The 17,950-nt window shown below is 40.9% G+C and overlaps 1 protein-coding gene across 13 annotated transcripts in view; it reads left to right on the top strand.

The window, feature by feature from the left end:
* FAM13A (family with sequence similarity 13 member A) overlaps positions 1-17,950 on the top strand; it is a 178,847-nt gene that overhangs the window by 81,077 nt on the left and 79,820 nt on the right. For all 13 annotated transcript variants that reach the window (XM_068941542.1, XM_068941543.1, XM_068941544.1 and 10 more), the window contains one exon: positions 14,755-14,927. In XM_068941542.1, coding sequence (XP_068797643.1) covers positions 14,755-14,927 — 173 coding nt within the window. The remainder of the gene's footprint in view (positions 1-14,754; positions 14,928-17,950) is intronic.

Below are 17,950 nucleotides of genomic sequence, written 5' to 3'. Positions count from 1 at the left end.
TTATTTTTAGCAAGGGAAGGGAAAGGTTGCAGTTGCTAATAAGGCATACTCTTCACGGCATTCTCTGAAGGTCCCTAATGATTTCGAAGAATGATACTCAGGTACTACCTCCGTCTGGGACACAGGCTTGTCATTTTATGTCTCCACGTGGATTTCTCCCAGGCAGATAGTAGCTGTGTCATTGGTTTTCAAGGAGATTAGGCTTTAAAGCACAAAGGATTTTGCTCCGTAGTTTTACAGATTTCACAAGCAACGCTAAAAATGTATGAATAGAAATCTCAGAAATTTCTGAATTGAATTTGCAAATTTAAGTAGTTCAGAGGTGCATAGAAATGTATATGCATATCCCAAAAGCTGAGGGTGTTTTAAAAGAAGTAGGGTCAGATTTCTAAAAATGTACAGTTATTTAACGTCTGATAGTACAGTTAGGAGTGGGTATAGATATACTCAAATATATCTCAAAAGACTTAATATTTTTTGAGCTGCAAGTTTGCAGGAGTCTTAAAAGACAAAATATCCTCCAAAATAATCTTTGTCACTGAAGTGTGTCATGATATTAGAAATGAGCATGTGTTCTTTCTGCCTTCTTGGATTTAAACGGTAACATCAAACAGATTGCTAGTCACTTAGCTAATACGTGAGAATGAAACATTGCTAACAGCAGGTTGTCAGCTTGAACCAGGTTGGAGGTTCTGGTTTTGCTTTGTTTGTTACAAATTTGCACAGTGGTTTGTGAACCTGTATAGCCTAAAAATGTGACTTTTAGGCCTGCCTGGTTCCTTCTGGCAGCTGTTGTCCCTCACCTTACGTCTTTTGTTTTAGCAGTGAAAAGTTCTTCCCTTTCTCTTATTTAATGTAAAAATATGCTTTTATAGTTAAAATAAGAGAGAACAGCCAGTCTGTAGGTAGAGTCATTATAACCCTGGCTAATCGTTGCCTTGTAAAAGCCAGCATAGGTTGAAGGCTGGTAGGGAGAGGACAGGGAATTTGCAAGTATTGGAATAAACTATAACTATGATCTTTTTAGAGAACTGCAGAAATATGTTTGTATACACTCTGTCTAGTACAAATACAGTCTCTTGCCACAGTCAGTGTTAAGCAGACTTGTACAGGTTAATGTTTAACGGGTTTCTAGCTAGAGCTTCTTGCTGTGTTCTCAGCATGCATCTCTCCTGTTCCCTTGGAAGCATTTTTTCTGCATAAACAAAATGTGTCTGAAACATATCTGTCTGCATGTACTGTTACAGAATCCATGGCGAATCATTAAATAGTGTTCTATCAAAGGATTATCTGCTTTTAGGCTCACAGACTCTTGTTCTCATTTTTCATCTCTGCTCAGCTTAATGAAAGCAATTATTGTACTGCTTGATTCCTGCAATCACTGACTGCTACGTGCTCATCTTAATAGTGTTCAGCCTGCGATAAACCTTATTCTACACTAACTGCAGGAATGCTGATTTCTAACTTCTACTAGAAACAGTGAAATAAGAATCGGATCTAACACACCTATGTGACTCACTTTTCTGATGAGTCATTTGTCTGCAATGACTTTTAGTTAAAATTAGAGGTATGCTTATAGTGAAGTCATGAAAGTGGGAGGTGGAAAAGACCTTAAAATGACCTTGAAAATCATGTTACAGTATAGATTTTATTTTACAGAAAATACATATTTTCTGATTCTTTTTCTTGTTCAGAGGTAAATGTTCCAGGAACAGGAAGCTTACAGCTCTTTCTGGATAGATTGTTCCGTGGTCTAGTGGACTTTCTAGTAGAGTCTTAATTCGTTTGTTTTATCATTATGTGTGTAGCGTTGTATAGCTTGCTGCTTTGGCAACAGGCTGAAAAGTATTTTGGAGGTCTTTCAGTAAAACACATACATTTCATGTCACTTTCTAATTGCCTGCAGTTGATTAGAGGGCCGTAAGAAAATATACTAGTTGAGGTCAGGTGCATGTAATGCCACTTTGCTGGTGTACTTGGAAGTGCTGCTTCCCTCTTCAAAATGTGTAAGGTCTGAGCCTACTCTTTTTACACAGTTTGCAAACAGCATTCTTTATTGCTGGGAAGCAAAAGTGCTTGAAGGTTGGGTAGCTGGAGTGAACCTTTGTGGTCATTATTTCAGTTCTTCAGATTCCTTTGTTAATTAGTTAGCCATACAGTATTGTGGGGCAGGAGAAATATATATGTAAAACTAATTTATTTTCCCTGAAGGATCTGTCTGCACTTCATGGTTTATTGTGCAGTACAGCCTAGTGCCAATGTTGTCTGTTAGGCAGCAAATTCTTTCATTACTCTGTAATACTTTGTCATGCTGTGAAGGGGAGGAATACCATACATGGAGAAAGACAGGTTTCTCAACAGTTTGTTTGAGTCTTTCCAACCTACTTACATGGTCTTCAGTGGAGCAGATCTGAATTTTGGCACAGCTTCACACTTTCTAATACAGAAATCCTTTGGCAAACACAAATGTGTTTACACCTCTAACAGCCAACAGGAAGGATGGAGGAACGTAGTGGGCACTGTGCTGACTTACTACTGTTCCCTGGCTTTTGATGGTATCATTGCTGTTTGCTCTTTAACACCAGAACCGATAGTTGCAGAGCGTTTACTTTAAAATTCCTTTACTGGAGGTGGCATTTTTATTTTAAGGATAGATTGAAATATCAAGTGATACCCATTGCAACTACAATAACTTACTGTAATTTCACTGTCACTGTTGTTCTGAGCAGGCAGCTGCATACAGAGATGAGCAGACAGTCTGCCTTATAGAAAACTGAAAACAAAAATCACTGACCGTAGTCAGCATAGTAAGTTCATTCCTGTGTCTCTCCCCTGTTTGGGATCACCTGGGCATATTTGTGCTTCTTATTCTTGATTCTTATTCTCCTTATGCTTACAGAATATTCTTATTCTTGATTCTGTTATTCTTCTTTCCAAGTGAAGAGAGTTCAAAGAAACCAAGTAACTGCAAGGCAGAAGTTATGGCCAGAGGAACACTTGTTTCTTTAGATAGGTGACCATGTTAAGAGTTGGTTTTAAATATTTAATATTTAAATATTTATTTCATCCTTGCTGCCTTGTTGGGGATAGGTTGCTCTGATTTTACACTCAGGGTGGCAATCGAGGTTTAGTTTATCTTTCTCAAGAGGCCGTAAGCTTTGCTGCTGCACAGAGGTACTGTGACTGTGGGCTGGATATGTCCATGCAAGAAGCTGATATAGACTAACTGTTCAGTAGTAATTGCTCCACCTGTAGTGCTGTCCCCGTGTCGGCATGCCCTAAAGAGGGTTCGGTTGATTCCTGACACTTAACAGCGTCCAGTTGCCTTTGTCTGAGCCTGGGGCAGAATTCCTGTTGATGCAAGGTGACTGCTGTATGAGAGCAACGTTGGGACTGGTCAGCAAAGCTTCGTTTGGTAATTTGAGACAGCCGAATGTCTGGTATATCATCAGCATCTACACTGTGCTTGATGCTACTTAAAAATACTTAAGCTGAAAGGTAGCTACCAGTATGAAGCAAAGGCCATAACAAAGATTCAGTTACCTGCTGTAGCCAAGCAGTAGTACATCCATCCTTTCTGTGTCTATATGTGAAACAAAAGTGCAGGGGAAAAGAAAGCAAAAAGTATTTACAGTCCAGTAACTGTTTTTAGCTCTGGGACCAATTCACCCCTGTTCTGTACTTGATGGTAGCGTTCACACGTGCATAGACTGAATTCCGAAGCTAAGGGAAAACATAGACGTCTTGTTGTGTTAGTGTTTTGCCTAGGTGGGCAGACAGAGCAGTTGTGAGGTGGGGGAATTTGAGGTCCTTGGAGTTCAAAGATGAATCTGTGAGTGAATTTGCAAGAGTTTATGGGGTCAGGCTCATACATGGGGAGGAATTAGGCTGTCACCAGTTTGTATGCTAAAGCACTTAGATTTAGAAGGGGGGAACTGAAAAAACTGCCAAAGGCTAGGATCTTTTTCAGTGCATTAAGATCATCTGTGACACAAGGATGATATTTGCCAAATCATGAGCCCATGGAAATCTTTGGGTTGGGAGGGGAGTGCAAGGGAGGATAATTTCATATTGTCCACAAAAACCTACTCATAAGGAATTCAGTATTATCTCAAGAAGAAGAAGGAAGTATTTTTGTCATTACATAATTGTACATGTACACTACTTAGAAGTAAGCAATATATCTCCCCTAAGGCGAAGGCACTTCTGCTTGCTTTGCTTTTGAGCTTTTTTTAGTCTACCAGGGAGTCCTCAACATACCTTTCTCTGAGATTCCTGTTTTGGTGGGGATGGGTCCCAAATCAGAGACTTAGGCACTGCATATCAGCTTGCAGTGGACTGGCTTCATGCTCTGCTGCAGGCAGCTCTTCTCTGCCCTCCCACAGACCCATGATCTGTGAGATCTATAGATCTCATTCTTCCCTCTCCACATGAAGAAAGATCTCTCCACCCCAACCCAGGACGTTACCTGTTCTGGGTTTCTTTCTGCAAAGAAACCCCAGACAGCTGTCAGTAGTCACTGCGAGCATGTTGTATCTTCTGGCCTGAGACCCATACCTTTTGTCACATTTGGGCCTCAGTCCCATATATGCTCTACACTTAAAACATTTTGACAGGACTCAGTAGAGCTGCACAGAGCAGAAGGCTGAAAGGGGTCGCATAAGCAACGTAATGTGATCTTCTGTATAAAAAAGGCTTTAAGTCCTTGCCTGATTCACTCCAACAACTTCCTGTTGCATGATATGGAGAATCCCAGGCTGGAAGATAGCCTTACTTGAATTTGAACATTTTTAGGATGGCATATATGTTGGGTTCAAGTTATATCTTTCTGGAGAGTATTATTTTTATGTTTAGTCTTGGAGAGAATTTGGAAATAGTTCACTGAGTCAGGCCTAACAGAAATATCCCCAGTGTTGCTTTTTCCACTATTCACCCAAACTTTAGTTGAGCTCCAGAGTGTCAGTTATTTTTGATAACACATTTAATCAAAAACTTTGATTTTTGGAATTGCCAACTGCACAGAGAAAATAGACAAATTATGGTTTTCTTAAGTATCAGTACTGTCAATGTTGTCCCAATTCATTGTAAATGGCGACTTTGATAGTGCAGTCAAAGTATTTTGCATTGGATTTATTTTTCTTATCTATCATACAGCAACCTAGTTATAGTAGGAGGCCATTTTCACTGGTATCTTGAATGATTTGATAGGTTATGTGATACGGATTACAGAATAGAGCTAATTGGGGGGGGGGGGGAGAACAATGAGTAGCAAGCTCAGATACGTTCACTGAGATGACATCATTTAAGCAGCTCTGGATGAACCACAGGGTAGGTTTCCTAAAGCAGTATCGTGTGTTTTTGGACCAGGATCAGCCTTATGGTACAGACTCTTTTTTTCTTCAGACTTCCATCTGCAACATTTCAAAAGCTTTAACAGCTTTGTTTTAGTAGAGAAGTAACTGAGGAAAATTGTTACCATCTCTTAAGAATCTCCTCAGTCTGTATTCCAAATCCTGTCTGTTAAATAAATAAATAAAAAAAAATTATTTACCCTTCTTCATTTCAGTTATTAGCTCTGTGGAGCTGGTGCAGTTCAAGACAGCGAGTTTATTTTGATTTGCATATCTGCAATACCATTATTAAATAAATTGCTGTTACAGTATGAATTTAAAACTTCAGTGAAGACAGACAAAATTTGGTACAGCAATCACAAAGAAGAAAATGGTTCTAAGTCTGACAGAAGTAATTCCCGTACAATTTTAAGTATATAGGTTTTGACAGGTCTAACAGAAGCCAATGAGAAAGTTTGTTGAAGCAAAATTGTGTGTTTCCCAGACAGTGACAAAGAGAACTAATTCTGGAGCTAGAAATGTGATAGCAGCATAGCTGTGTCTGAATTTCTTGGGCTTTCTGAGAGTATTTTCTGGCTCCCTGCCTCTAGGGTCATGTCATGTTAACAAAGCTCTTAAACATCTGTTTACTTCTAAGCATTTAAGCAGTTCTGCTGTTTGCGGTGGGTTCTTTCGGGTATAGAGGCTGTGGCGAGGTGCTCGGAAGGGTTAGGCCCCCAAATAGTGTACAGCTCTTTAAAACCAAAAGGGTCTCGTCCTCATTAAGAGTAAGATGCAGAAATTCACTTAAAACCTCAGAACTTGGTTAAGCTTTTAAGCTTCAAACACTTCAGGATAGTACCAAATTAAAAACTTGGATATCTGAGTAGGGCGGAGTACAGTGGAGGTGTTCTAGTGATCTAATGCCTAAAAATACAAGTAGAGTAAAAGAAACCCAAATGTGGCAGTGGCAGCTGCCTAGGTTGTAAGGATGACTGAATTCAGCGTGACTATGATCCAGTGTGGCAGTTAATCAAGGAAGGGCTTGAGGTTTGGTTCTGGGTATGGAAGAGAATTAGTGACTGGATCTTGCAAGCATGCGTTATTGCTTATGTTATCTGTGCTGACTCTGTGCTAAACCTGGTAGAAATTACAGAGCTGTTGATCTTTGTCTGTTGTCATCAGTAATTTAGGATGATGTGGCATTTTTTCTTTGAGAAAGTGGCTTTTATTAGACTTGCCAAATGCAATATATTTTTAAAAATAATGTTGTAGATCTTAGGTGAAGTGACTCATCAAGGTGTTAATTTTATTGCTTTCTGAATTCAGGCCATGCTTCAACAAGTATTTGAGCACAAGCCCATTTTATCATGTACAGCAGTCTTACCAAGTCCACTGTTTGCCTGCTTAAAGTTCAGTCCAGGCTTAAGGACTTAAGTTCTGCTATTATGGAAAAAAATGCTTCTGTGGTTCTGGTATGTTTAGACGATGTTGTTCCACAGCCAGTCCAACATCTTTGCCCCTGCTAGTGTGGTGTGTATGTCGTTCAGACTGTGACTTGGCACTTGTTTCCTCATACTCAGAAATTCTGTGCCATGCTCAGTAGCATAATGAACCAGATCCTCAGTTGGTGCATAGGAATAGAAAGTGAGAAAAGATCCTAAGAAGTGTGAGGAGAATGTTACTGAAAAATCTCATTGCAAAATTACCCCTGTCTTTAAAAGCCCTTTGGGCCTGGCAGAGGTACAGTCCTTATAGCTGCAGGAGATCCATCCCACCTGCAAACCCCAGTGTAGGCTCTGTCTGTGACAAAACGGTGCTGAAGCCACATAGTGTGAGGGCTGGCTACGCTGCGTAGCCTTTGAGAACCGTGCAGGTGCAGCATAAAAACTTTGACTCTTGGGTGACTGACTTGAAGGAGTTAGCCAGCCCAGAAGGAATTTCTTCCTGATTCTCTGGGGCAGCTAAGGACAATCTAAAGCCTCCAGCAAAAGTCTACCTTTCCAAGCAAGGTCTAACGTATAATATAGTTCATTGTCACCTTGGGTAACCCTGGTAGAAAGCTTGCAGCTCTGTGTGTGTGTGATTAGAAATCCCATTGAAACAATTGATGTGGCCGAATACGAAACAAGGTAACCTTGGCAGATGGCTCATTCGCTGGTTATTTAACTTGACAGAACTGGGTAAATCTGGTTCAGTGGGAGTTAGTTAGCTGTCAGACAAGAGGTACATCTGGCTAATAGTCTCCATTTCTCTGTGGTTCATAAAGCAGAAGTAATTATGACAAATGGGAGGAGTAAAATACAAGGTTTGTGCTGATAGCTAGCTATGATGTCAGAACGAAAATTTAGACTAGAGTGAAAAGGAAAATGCCATTCTACAGTTCCCTGCATCACTCAGCCGTGCCTAGGTTTTTGCAAGGAAAAGTGCCTTTTTCTGTTCAGTGGAATAATTGTGTTAGTATACAGCAACTCGTAAGCCGAAGCAGCCCTAGACTGATAAAATGTGAAGTCCTTAAAAGGGTGATATGGATCCCCTTGTTTTGGTGCAGAAGTCTTTTCTTAAGAGTGCCATTTGTTTATTAAGAAATCTTTTTGAATGAGGTTTTTCTGTTACAATGTCATAATTATTTGCTTAAATAGGTATGAACTGCCCTATTTACGTGTTCATGCATAGCTTGGGGTAGTGGGAAGTTTTTCTTTTTCTTTCTTGAGATGAGTGAGGTACTTGGAGAAGCTAAAGATCTGCATCTTCAGTTCATGTCAATGCACGTGCACCTAGCTCCCCTAACTAGTCTTGGTCTGGAGCAGAGTTGGTCCCTGTTCTTCAGGAACAGAGAAAGATTAGAGTCACCATACCAAATGTCTTCAGAATATATGGCATATTTGTCTTTGATCTTTGAACCTGGTCACTCCTGACACCTCACAGGGAGATGAAACGACCATGTGATGCACTCGGTCAGTTGTGAAAAATACCAGCAGTAGTTTGTGTGGCATGACGCCACCCTGACTGGTCAGTCTGTGCCTCTAGGGGAGAGTTTTCATTGCACTTTCTTTAACACCCATCATGACAAACATTTATACTGGTCATAATAGTGACTAGTGTCTGTTAAAACTGCAAACACAGTTCCTTGCATCTGAACTTTCTGAGATGGTGAATCTTGAAAATAAAATGTGGGGTGTATTAATCATCTGTAGTCCTTTCCTGGTTGGTGTTCTGATTGTCCTTTGTTAGGTTGGTCCACTGCATCCTCAGTGGGATTAAGATGAATTTGAAATGAAGATGTACTTGACATTACAAGGGAGCAGACTTTGGAATAGGGATATTCCATGGCTGGCACCCCTGTTTACGTATTAGCCCGTCCTTTCAGAGGCTGCAGCCTGTAACTGTAATACAACAGCCCGTAATGTACATGGTTCAGGCTGAATCTGATCTTTGTCAAGTGTAGTCTGAGGTTAAGCTTCACCAGAGAAAAAAGAGACAAATACGAGATGAATTCCTTTTCACCCAAATAAAACTGTGTTCTTTGGAATTGTCCTTGGATTTATCAGTGTCATCTACTAAAGTGAAGGTTTTTATATATTTACGAAGGTTTACAGATTTCTCTTCTGCAAACCAGTCTAATGTGAGGCTTCTCCATAGCAGTTAGACTTTTACTGGGACAAAATCCTCATCTGACACATGCCTCACCACACTGTGCAGCGCAGTATGCAGCAGCTCATACCTTCAGTTTGTCTGCTGGGCAGATGGCAATGTAGAAGGGAAGATAAGCAAGACAGGTTAGGTTTGCATCGTGGCATAGTGTTAAATCTGAAGGGAGAAGATGAAAAGCATCATAAACAAAATGTGAAAGGCTGTAAGCACAAAGAAAAACACAGCATTGTTTCCGAAAGTCATTCTGAGGGAAGCAAAATAAATACTGTAGAAGGTATTGTTTTAGTAAATAGGCAATGACTTTCTTTTTATTAATATTTTTAAGAATACAGTAAGCTGAAAACAATTGCTTTATAGACAGAGGTAGCTCTTACCTGGGCAGTAGTGGGGTCAGGTCCCTCCCCACTTGAACTTCATAAAACTTGCTCACATCTTTGTCATTCTATCATTTGTCTGTCATGGAGACAAAATGCAAAAGAGGATGTGCAACAAAAACAACTACAAACCTCCTACAAACTTGTTGAAGTTTAACAAGTTAAAACCTGTCATGTGTTACAACATGTAACAACTTTCCAAATTTATTTTTTTTAGCTAATATATAAACATGTTACAGAATTCTTGTGTGCCTTCTTTGTTGTGCCTTTGTTGTAGCCCTCAGCAGGCACTTCACAGATGATCCCCAACCTCTGCCAGAGGGAATGTTGCAACTCAGGCTGATCATAAAAAGGGATGGTTGGAGAAAATTACAAGATCCTCTACAAAGTATTGGTCATGTTTTCTCTTCTACACTGTAACAATGAAATAAGCTTGTCTTCCTTGTATTATCTTGGTAATATGATGTGTACTGTTGTTGTTTTGTAAGGAATTGTTCTCTCAAACTTTGTCGCATGTTATGCATGCAAGCGCACACAAATCTACTGCAAAATTTTCTCTTGAGAACCCCAGGAGCCAAAAAGCGTTGGAGCTGCCGCTGCCCGTAGTTCTTTATTTAATCTACTTTGTAAGGAATTCAAGTTACAGGAAATCTTTGTTTGTCCAGGGCAAATCTTCATCTCAGTGGAAAGCCAGTGAAGCGCTACTAATAAAATTGTGCAGGTGGCTTTTTCATGGGCTCATTAAAAGCTGGAGCATGAGATAATAAATACTGTTCTTTCCCGTTGTTAATATGGGTTAAAGAAATATTACTTAAATGGAAAAGTGTATTTCTCTCTTAGATACAAAGGCAGAATAACTGGGTTTAAGGGAAATATTTTTATACATGCATTTTTTTTTTTACTGATGCAACTGAAAACAGTTTTGCTCTGAAAGAAAGTAAATGCAGGTTTAATTTAGATTTAAGCAGAATTGCCGTCTCTTGTAGATTATATAGCTAGACAAGTAACTACAGTGCTGTGATGTTGTGTTCCAAGGCTATCGAAATACTATGTGAATAGATCATCTGGAACAGAGAATGGAGAACACTTTGTTTTCTTTTACCTCTTGATAATTTTGAAGTGCTCTAAAAATGTAGCAATCCTAAAATTGACCTTTCAAACAGAATTTTCCCACAGAGATTGTATTGGAGTGACATACTTTTTGTTGATGCAAGTGATCTTTTATTGCTAGAAAAAGAGAAGAATTGAAGGATCTACCAAAGCTTTTTTTTTTTTTCCTCCTTTTAGAGGATGACAATAGTAAAACTTTTGTGTGCGTGTACGGAATTCCCCAGTATGAGGAGCTTCTGTAAATCACAATGAACAATTCAAAAGAAGTAAACAATTTGCAAAGGATGCATATTGTTCTGCAGATGTTGCCCGTTTCCTAGCACTTCTGGTTGGGTGAGGCAGATTCTACAGATGCAATGTCTGATAGCAGGATTATTTAGTTTCATTAACTGTGGTCTTTAATTAGTATGGATACAGTATGTTAAGGGTAGAAAGGCTGGCTTCCTGCTACTTCCTAGTCTTAGATCACTGCTGTCATATGTAGTACATCACGCAAGTTGTCTGTTTTGCCTACACCCACACGTGTTTATTGCAATGTACTGACAGGACAGTGTAGAATCTGTTTTAGTTTAGAATAAAGCTTTCTGCTGTTTCAACAAGGAATTATGTTTACAGACACAGTTGAGCCCTTTATTCTGCCCAGAGTTTTAAGTTTGTGCCCATATATGTTTAGCATTTCTTGTTTCTCTTTTGGAGAGCTTTTCTGGTGTGAAGGATATCAGCTGTAGGATGCAGTGGTGAGGCAACATGAAAAGGCCAGCGTGAGAGTTGTCCCACTGTCCAGTGCCCCATGCAAACACAAAAATGATGATCCCCTCCAGCTTCAAAAAGCTAAATGAGTGACTGCAAGTTTTCAGTTTCAAAAAAAGGCTCGAAAACCATTGGTTGTTGAAAGCAAAAACATTGCTTCTGAACAAATAGAGCCGCCCCACTCCTCCTGCTACCTCAAGTCCGAGGCATGCAGCTTGGACCCTTTGCAGCCCCACTCGCAGCACAGCACAATTCTCTGCTCTCCAGGGGCTGCTCCCCTTTCCAACCGCTGCAGTGGAGGGTCTCTCCCTGCTCTGCACCCCCATCCATGCCCCAGCCACCTCCCTGCTGCTGCTGCCTCCCTGTAGCCTGGGGCAGTCTGATTGGCCAGTTTGTGGATATGTCTGTGCTGACTGGCTAGCTGGGTGTGCCTGCTGATTAGCCAGCCAGCCTGCCAGGAGGTGTTTGTGTTCTGATTGGCCAGCTGTTGCCTTTCGCCTCTGGGAGGCTGCATGTAGCCATCTGCAGTGAGCAAACTCGCTCCACCAGCCTTTCCCATCAGCTCTGAAACAGAGGGTGCATCAGGGGACCGTCCTGGTTACTGCCTTACTCCTCGTTTTCACTCTGATTTTCAACACATTTCCTTTGAAGTGGCTATTGTACAACTGTCAGGTGCCTCATGCAATAGGCCTACAACACGCAGAAAAAGTGGACTGTCTGAATAAGTTAGAAGTTATTTGCATATACAACAGCTCCAGGATCTGCTCTTCTTGTTCTTGGACAAACAGCCAAGAGCAAATTCCATTCAGTGCAGGATATACAAAATGGCGCTTCATATATCTGTTGTCAACATTAGCAGCTTTAATAACAGTATAACTCAGTGATACCTAGACCCATCTCAGTATATGCTATAATAGTATCAGGAGTGTCTGGTTAAATGAGGTAATAACACCTTGTCAGAAAAACTATCTAGCAAATTCAGGGAGTTGGTACCCTCACATCACAGGGCTTGCTGCTCTTTATAGTGCTTGCCTCCCTTAATGCTAGAGATAGAGAGCTCCCTACCTCTTCTCCTCCTTATGTACTGCAGTTGCTGTTTTCTACTTCTAAATTGCAGTACTGATATCCTTTTGTAGCAGCTAAGAGCCACAGCCTGATATCTGTATTCTGTGTGCACAGTTCCATTGATGCCAGCAGCAAGTGACCACTGCAGGAAACAGGATAACAGAATATTGCTGGAAGTGAATAATGTTCCAAAGGTGAAATCTTGACTCCAGGGTAATCGCTGGCAAAATGCCCATTGACGTCAGCGAAGGCAAGATTTTAGCAAGAGCGCACGGTCCAGAGGCTGAAACCAGGGGCAGCAGGCAGAAGCTGTCTCAATGTATGTGTCTGGTTTCCCTTTGCTGCAGATATATGTAGTGTTTATTCTCTTCGGAGCTCAGTAAGGAACAGTTTTCTGTCCCACAAAACTTTTTAGCACGCACACATATGCGCTTGCACATGCACCCACAACACATTCCAAAACAACTGTGTTCTACAGCAAGATGAAACCAGGAATATTACAAAAACCTTGCAGAAAGCCACTTATAAAAGGGGTTCAGAGGTGATCCAGAAAGTCTGACTTGCTGTCCAGCAGGTTTGTGGAAACTACACTGAACAGCAAAATTAATACGCAAATGGATAATTACCGTCAATGGGAAGCATCAACCTAACTTTAGAGAAAAAGAGTATGTCTCGGAGGAGCGAATGAGCCCATGTAGAAGTATAGTCAGTATAATGCACTGGAATTTTTGAAATGTTTTGATAGGATTATCAAAGGCTATTAAAGAAACAAGGCTGTCATGCGATGAGAAGGAAACTCGCTTTATGGATTAATAACTAGAAAGCAATAAAAATAAATGGTTGACTTATCAGTGGGAAGAGGTTGCCTGTGAAGTCCCTCAGGGATCTGTGCTGGAATCTATGCTTTCACCTTCTTCAAGGATGACCTGCAAAGATGTTGAATAGTGGGGCACAAAGTTTGCTGATAACAGAAAAACTAAGAGCTGGCAACAGGGAACTACAGAAGGCTGTTAATATGCTCTGTACTGGGTGAAAAAGTGGTAGGTGAAGTTCTGTCACTAGATGCTAATTAATGTTCACAAAACAACACAAATTATGTAAACGTATATGCTGATGAGCTCCAAATTAGCGATTGCCTTTCAGAAAAGCGATCTTGATTCTAGTGTAACTTGCTAAAAGTGTCAGCTTAGTAAGCAGATGTGAAAGCAATTAAAAAGTTGAATTTTAATAAGAAATCACCATTAAATCTGTGATGTGTCTGCATCTGTAATACTGCCTGCAGTTTTGGTTACCTCATTTCGAAAAGGATTTGGTAGAACTTGAAAAGGCGCAGAGAAAGGCAGCAAGTATGATCAGAGGCATCAGAATGACTTCCATAGAATGAGACAAACTATATAAACTGGGATTGTTCAGTCTAATTAGAGACTGCTACTGAGAATGGTGTTTATAAAGTCAAGACTATGGGGAAGGTGGGCATTGAAGAATTATTCATAAATGTTCATAGTTCAAAAACTAGGGACCATGCCTACAATGAACATACTTTTTTTTTCCTATCTTAACCAATGCGTAACGAAATTGTGAAAGGCTCGTCCGCAGGATCCTACAAAGGCTGAAGATACAAGTGGACGCAAAATGAAATTGAACGCAGTCACAATGGATAGGGTCAGTGTTGACTGTTAAACACAGTGAACCAGCTGCAACATCCAAATCAAAAAATCCCTAAATGTCAGAGTGCCAAAACTTGGGAGAGTGCAGTAGGGAGAGCAAACTTCTGAACTTGCTCTGCTTCCCTAAGTATCCATTATCTGCAGGACTACTGGACTAAAGGAAACGGATCTGATACAGCAGTAGCAGCTCTTAATGTTACGTGTGCTTGTATTCATAAGCCTACAAGACATAAGAGGTCAGAAGAATAGACCTGACCATCCAGTAGATGTGCTCTTCGATGCTTAGAAACTTCATCTCGGATCTAGGAAGCCCAGATTCTAGCTCCCTGTTCTGGCTGGATCAACAAGGGACCCTAACACAGATGTCCCATAGCTTGAGAAATTTCTCTCCAGGGCGTGCATTGACATCACCCTCATTGAAAGGGAAGGGAATGGGGTAGAAAAGAGTAGTATAATTTCTTTTATCATCTGTTTCTCTAGCTGGTATCAAGAAATGAGTATTCAGTGGGTTTTTTTAGCCTGTCTTCGGTGATATAGAAAGTTACTTTCAATTTGTTTTAATTACCTTTATTTTGTTAATTTCACTGCTGCCTCCACTCTTTCAATGGACACATCTTTTTCTTAAATAGTATGTATCAGTAGAAGGTTTGATTTATACATATTTTTACTACTGTTTTGCAGCTTGTCATATTCTTGGCCGTTTGTACACTGGTAGGAAATGTCTTCCTGTTACAGATTATCTAGAAAGGTTGCGCTACCCTTTCTTCCTTTCATGTTTCATTTTTATTTTCTTTGCTTCTGTAGATGACAAAGTCCACAAGGGAAGGATCCATCCAGACATGCCTAGTGCCACGACCAGGTTTGTCAGATGGAATACCTCAGTTCAGCCTCCGATTAACAGGCAGTAGTTCGTGTTTGGAGGAGATGGATTTAACAGATGAAGTCTCCTGCATGAACAGTGCTGCGTTTTTCTCCAGGTTAGTGCTCCGTTTTTGTATTTGTTTCCTTGTTTGTTTTCCTTACTTGCTACATGGGCTGCAGTCCAGCTCTGAGCATTTTGAACACATTTTTTTCCATCACTGCCTATAAAAACAGCATGCTGTGATGCAAGGCAGAATAACGGATGTAACCCTGCTGAAGCCATGTGTTCCAGTGTATGCCCAATAAAACCAGACGTGTGCTTTAGTTTGCCTTTCAAGCGTGTGCCTTGCAAACATATGAAAGCGGCCTGCTTGGTGAAGGAGTGCAGCTGGAAAGGACTGACCTAAAGTCAGACACTAGAAATGACACTGAGCACATGAAAGATGCAACCAAAATGTAGGTGTCTTCCCTGAGTATTTAAGCATATTTGATTTGCCTAGTTTAAGTCTTAACAGATAGCTGACTTTACTCCCATTCTCAAACCAAGAAGGGAAGCTGCCTTACAGAATTTTTAGCTTTCCGGCAGGACTGATGAGACTGCTACTGTTGTTCAGACAAGACAGAGAATGAAAGAATATTTGAATACCTCTAGTTTTAATTGATGTCACTTTGCCAGTGAGAAGGTGAACAGGTCTTACGTCAGTGAAGGGCAGTTGGATTTCTTGTAAAGTATTTCCCTGAATTCTGGTCTGAACCAGTATCTTTTTGTTGTTCTTAGGGCGGTGAATTCTCTCGTTCCCTTTCTTCTTGTCGCTAGTGCAAAGCATGAAAGATTAAGGTTACTGTAGGAAATTGGTGTATGCAACTGAAAAATGAGGTTGGCCTAATGTGGGGAAATAGTGCTATTTGCATGTCATGAAACACCACACTGCAATGTCTCTGCATACCAGTGCAGAACACAAAGCAGAGGCAATGCTGCCAGTCATGTAACTGAGTGACTTCACTATGTAAGCAGGAGATGGGGTGCTATTCTCAGCACTAGCACAGACAGACGCCACTCAGTTTACAAGACAAGTTACCAAGTTATGCACTAACACCAGATTTTGAGTCATAATAATGATGGTGAAACACAGATGTTAAATTCGTTTTCTAGCCCTTGCAGGCACACATCCTCTTCAACCTCTAGCTGTCAGCTGTACAGTTCGCTGTCCCCCACCCTGCCCCCAAACTTCTGCATTCAGAACTATCAGGTTAGCTTAGACATGTTTTTGTTAATCCAGCTCCTTTTAACTGAGATGAGTTAGGAAGCAATTACCAAAGCAGGTCAGTTGGCAAAACTGAGGAGGCAGTACATTTCCACTCGCTAGACAGGGCCAAACAGGTGGGGCAGGGCCAGAAGTTCTGGCCTCCTGCACTGGTATGCTAGAGCTGGCAGAGAGTGTGTCCCTGCCTGTACTCTGTTATGTGTTGCAAGGTGTAAAGGAAAATCAGGTGCTCAAGAGTTGAAACAAAGAACTACTGAGTTTCATGCCTGAGAAGGTATGTGTGACTAACATACTTAGTGAGTTGTCCAAAAAAATGTGTTTCTTTTGAGAGAGTTTTATATATTGCAATTGTTGCTCTCTCAAAGAAGTATAAAGTAGTCACCATTATTTTAGTAGAGCATTCCCCCAAAGAGGTAATTATTTGTTGTAGGTATTCATACTTTTCTGTCAGGACGTAATTCCTCGGAAAAGTACTGCTGAAGCACGCGACAGTTGATCTGATACTGGCTACAGAACGTTAAGCACCGAATGAAGTGTCTTTGTAATTAGGGAATCTCCATGCTCGGGCCTCAAGATGAAAGATGTCTGCATCTCTGATTTTGTCAAGGAAATGAATTAGCTGTAGAAACGAGCTCTCTGGTAATCCCATTTTGTTCAAGAATGCCCTAGCTTTGTGTCCCATATCGCACTTGTCTACGTATTTACCTAATGGGATTGAGTTTATAGCTGCTCTCCTGTTAGCTTCCAGTGCTTTTCTGTCAGTGATCTCTTACTGCTACTGCTGAGAGAGGAGTAGGCAGGTTTTGCTGTTTTCTGCCCAGCTCGGGGATGGCAGGTTGTGAGGCAGGGTAGGGTGGAGAAGAGCAGCCCTTGAACAACACTAAGAAGAAGAGGGGAGGGGGTCTCTAGAAGAGCAGATGGGTAGGGTAGACCAGTGCTCTGAACGTCAAAAGAAAAGGGGAGGGGAAGAGTGAAAGACCTGCAGCTATTTAATGGCCTTCTTCATGCCCCCAAACAGCACGTGGAGGGCATTCCTGGCCACATTGGGGATAAGAGGCCTCTCAGAGTCTCCCCCAGTAATGAACGTGGGACGGGGACACAGCAACAGCTGGCAGGGAGGAGCTGGTGGTGCGCTGCGGGGTTATGGGGCTCCCTGTAACACACGTGGGGAGCAGCTGTTTGTGAAACAATCAGAAACCCTGATTCCCTGGCATTAACGTAGCCCTGTGATATATCCAGAATGTTTTTAAACATTCTTTTGGCAGTCTTGTGTCACTTCTGTGGAATCTAATCTCACAGCAAGGTATAATCCGGTATTATCTCAGTGCAAGGGTACATTAGGAGTTTTCACCTGTTTGAGCAGAAGGACTCTGGCATCTGATCTAGACTATAACGTGCTTTGCAAACAAATTGCTATTATTGTTGGGATTTTTTCTGTCACAAGGTACTAGCAGTTCTTAAATGTTATCATTGCATAATTATATGTAATTATCAGATATGTTTTAGTGAAATGACTGTATCTGCTCAGCTGTCGTATGATCTTGTTAGAAGAGAATAAAGGTTGTTCTTGGCAATGATGATCCTTTACTGTTTCATGAAAATGCTTGTGGTTTACTCCCTTTCCATGCTCAGATACAATGATATGGATGGATTAAAAGAGGATGAAGGGCTACACATTTGATCTAGTTACTCATAGATGCAGAACTCCACATTAGCAGGCTCACAAGTGTAGTTGTGAAGAAATAAGCACACAAACTAAGCATATAAGAGGCCCCAGCAAAGACTGTAATCCTTAATACAGATCAGTCATTGTCAGTTATTTTCATTTGACATTAGAGAAAAGGTTTTCAGAGAGAAAATATGAGATTTCTGGT

The sequence above is a fragment of the Struthio camelus genome, chromosome 4 (assembly GCF_040807025.1).
Source record: "Struthio camelus isolate bStrCam1 chromosome 4, bStrCam1.hap1, whole genome shotgun sequence".
Classification (NCBI taxonomy): Eukaryota; Metazoa; Chordata; class Aves; order Struthioniformes; family Struthionidae; genus Struthio; species Struthio camelus.
This window is presented reverse-complemented; position numbering and strand designations above follow the sequence as displayed.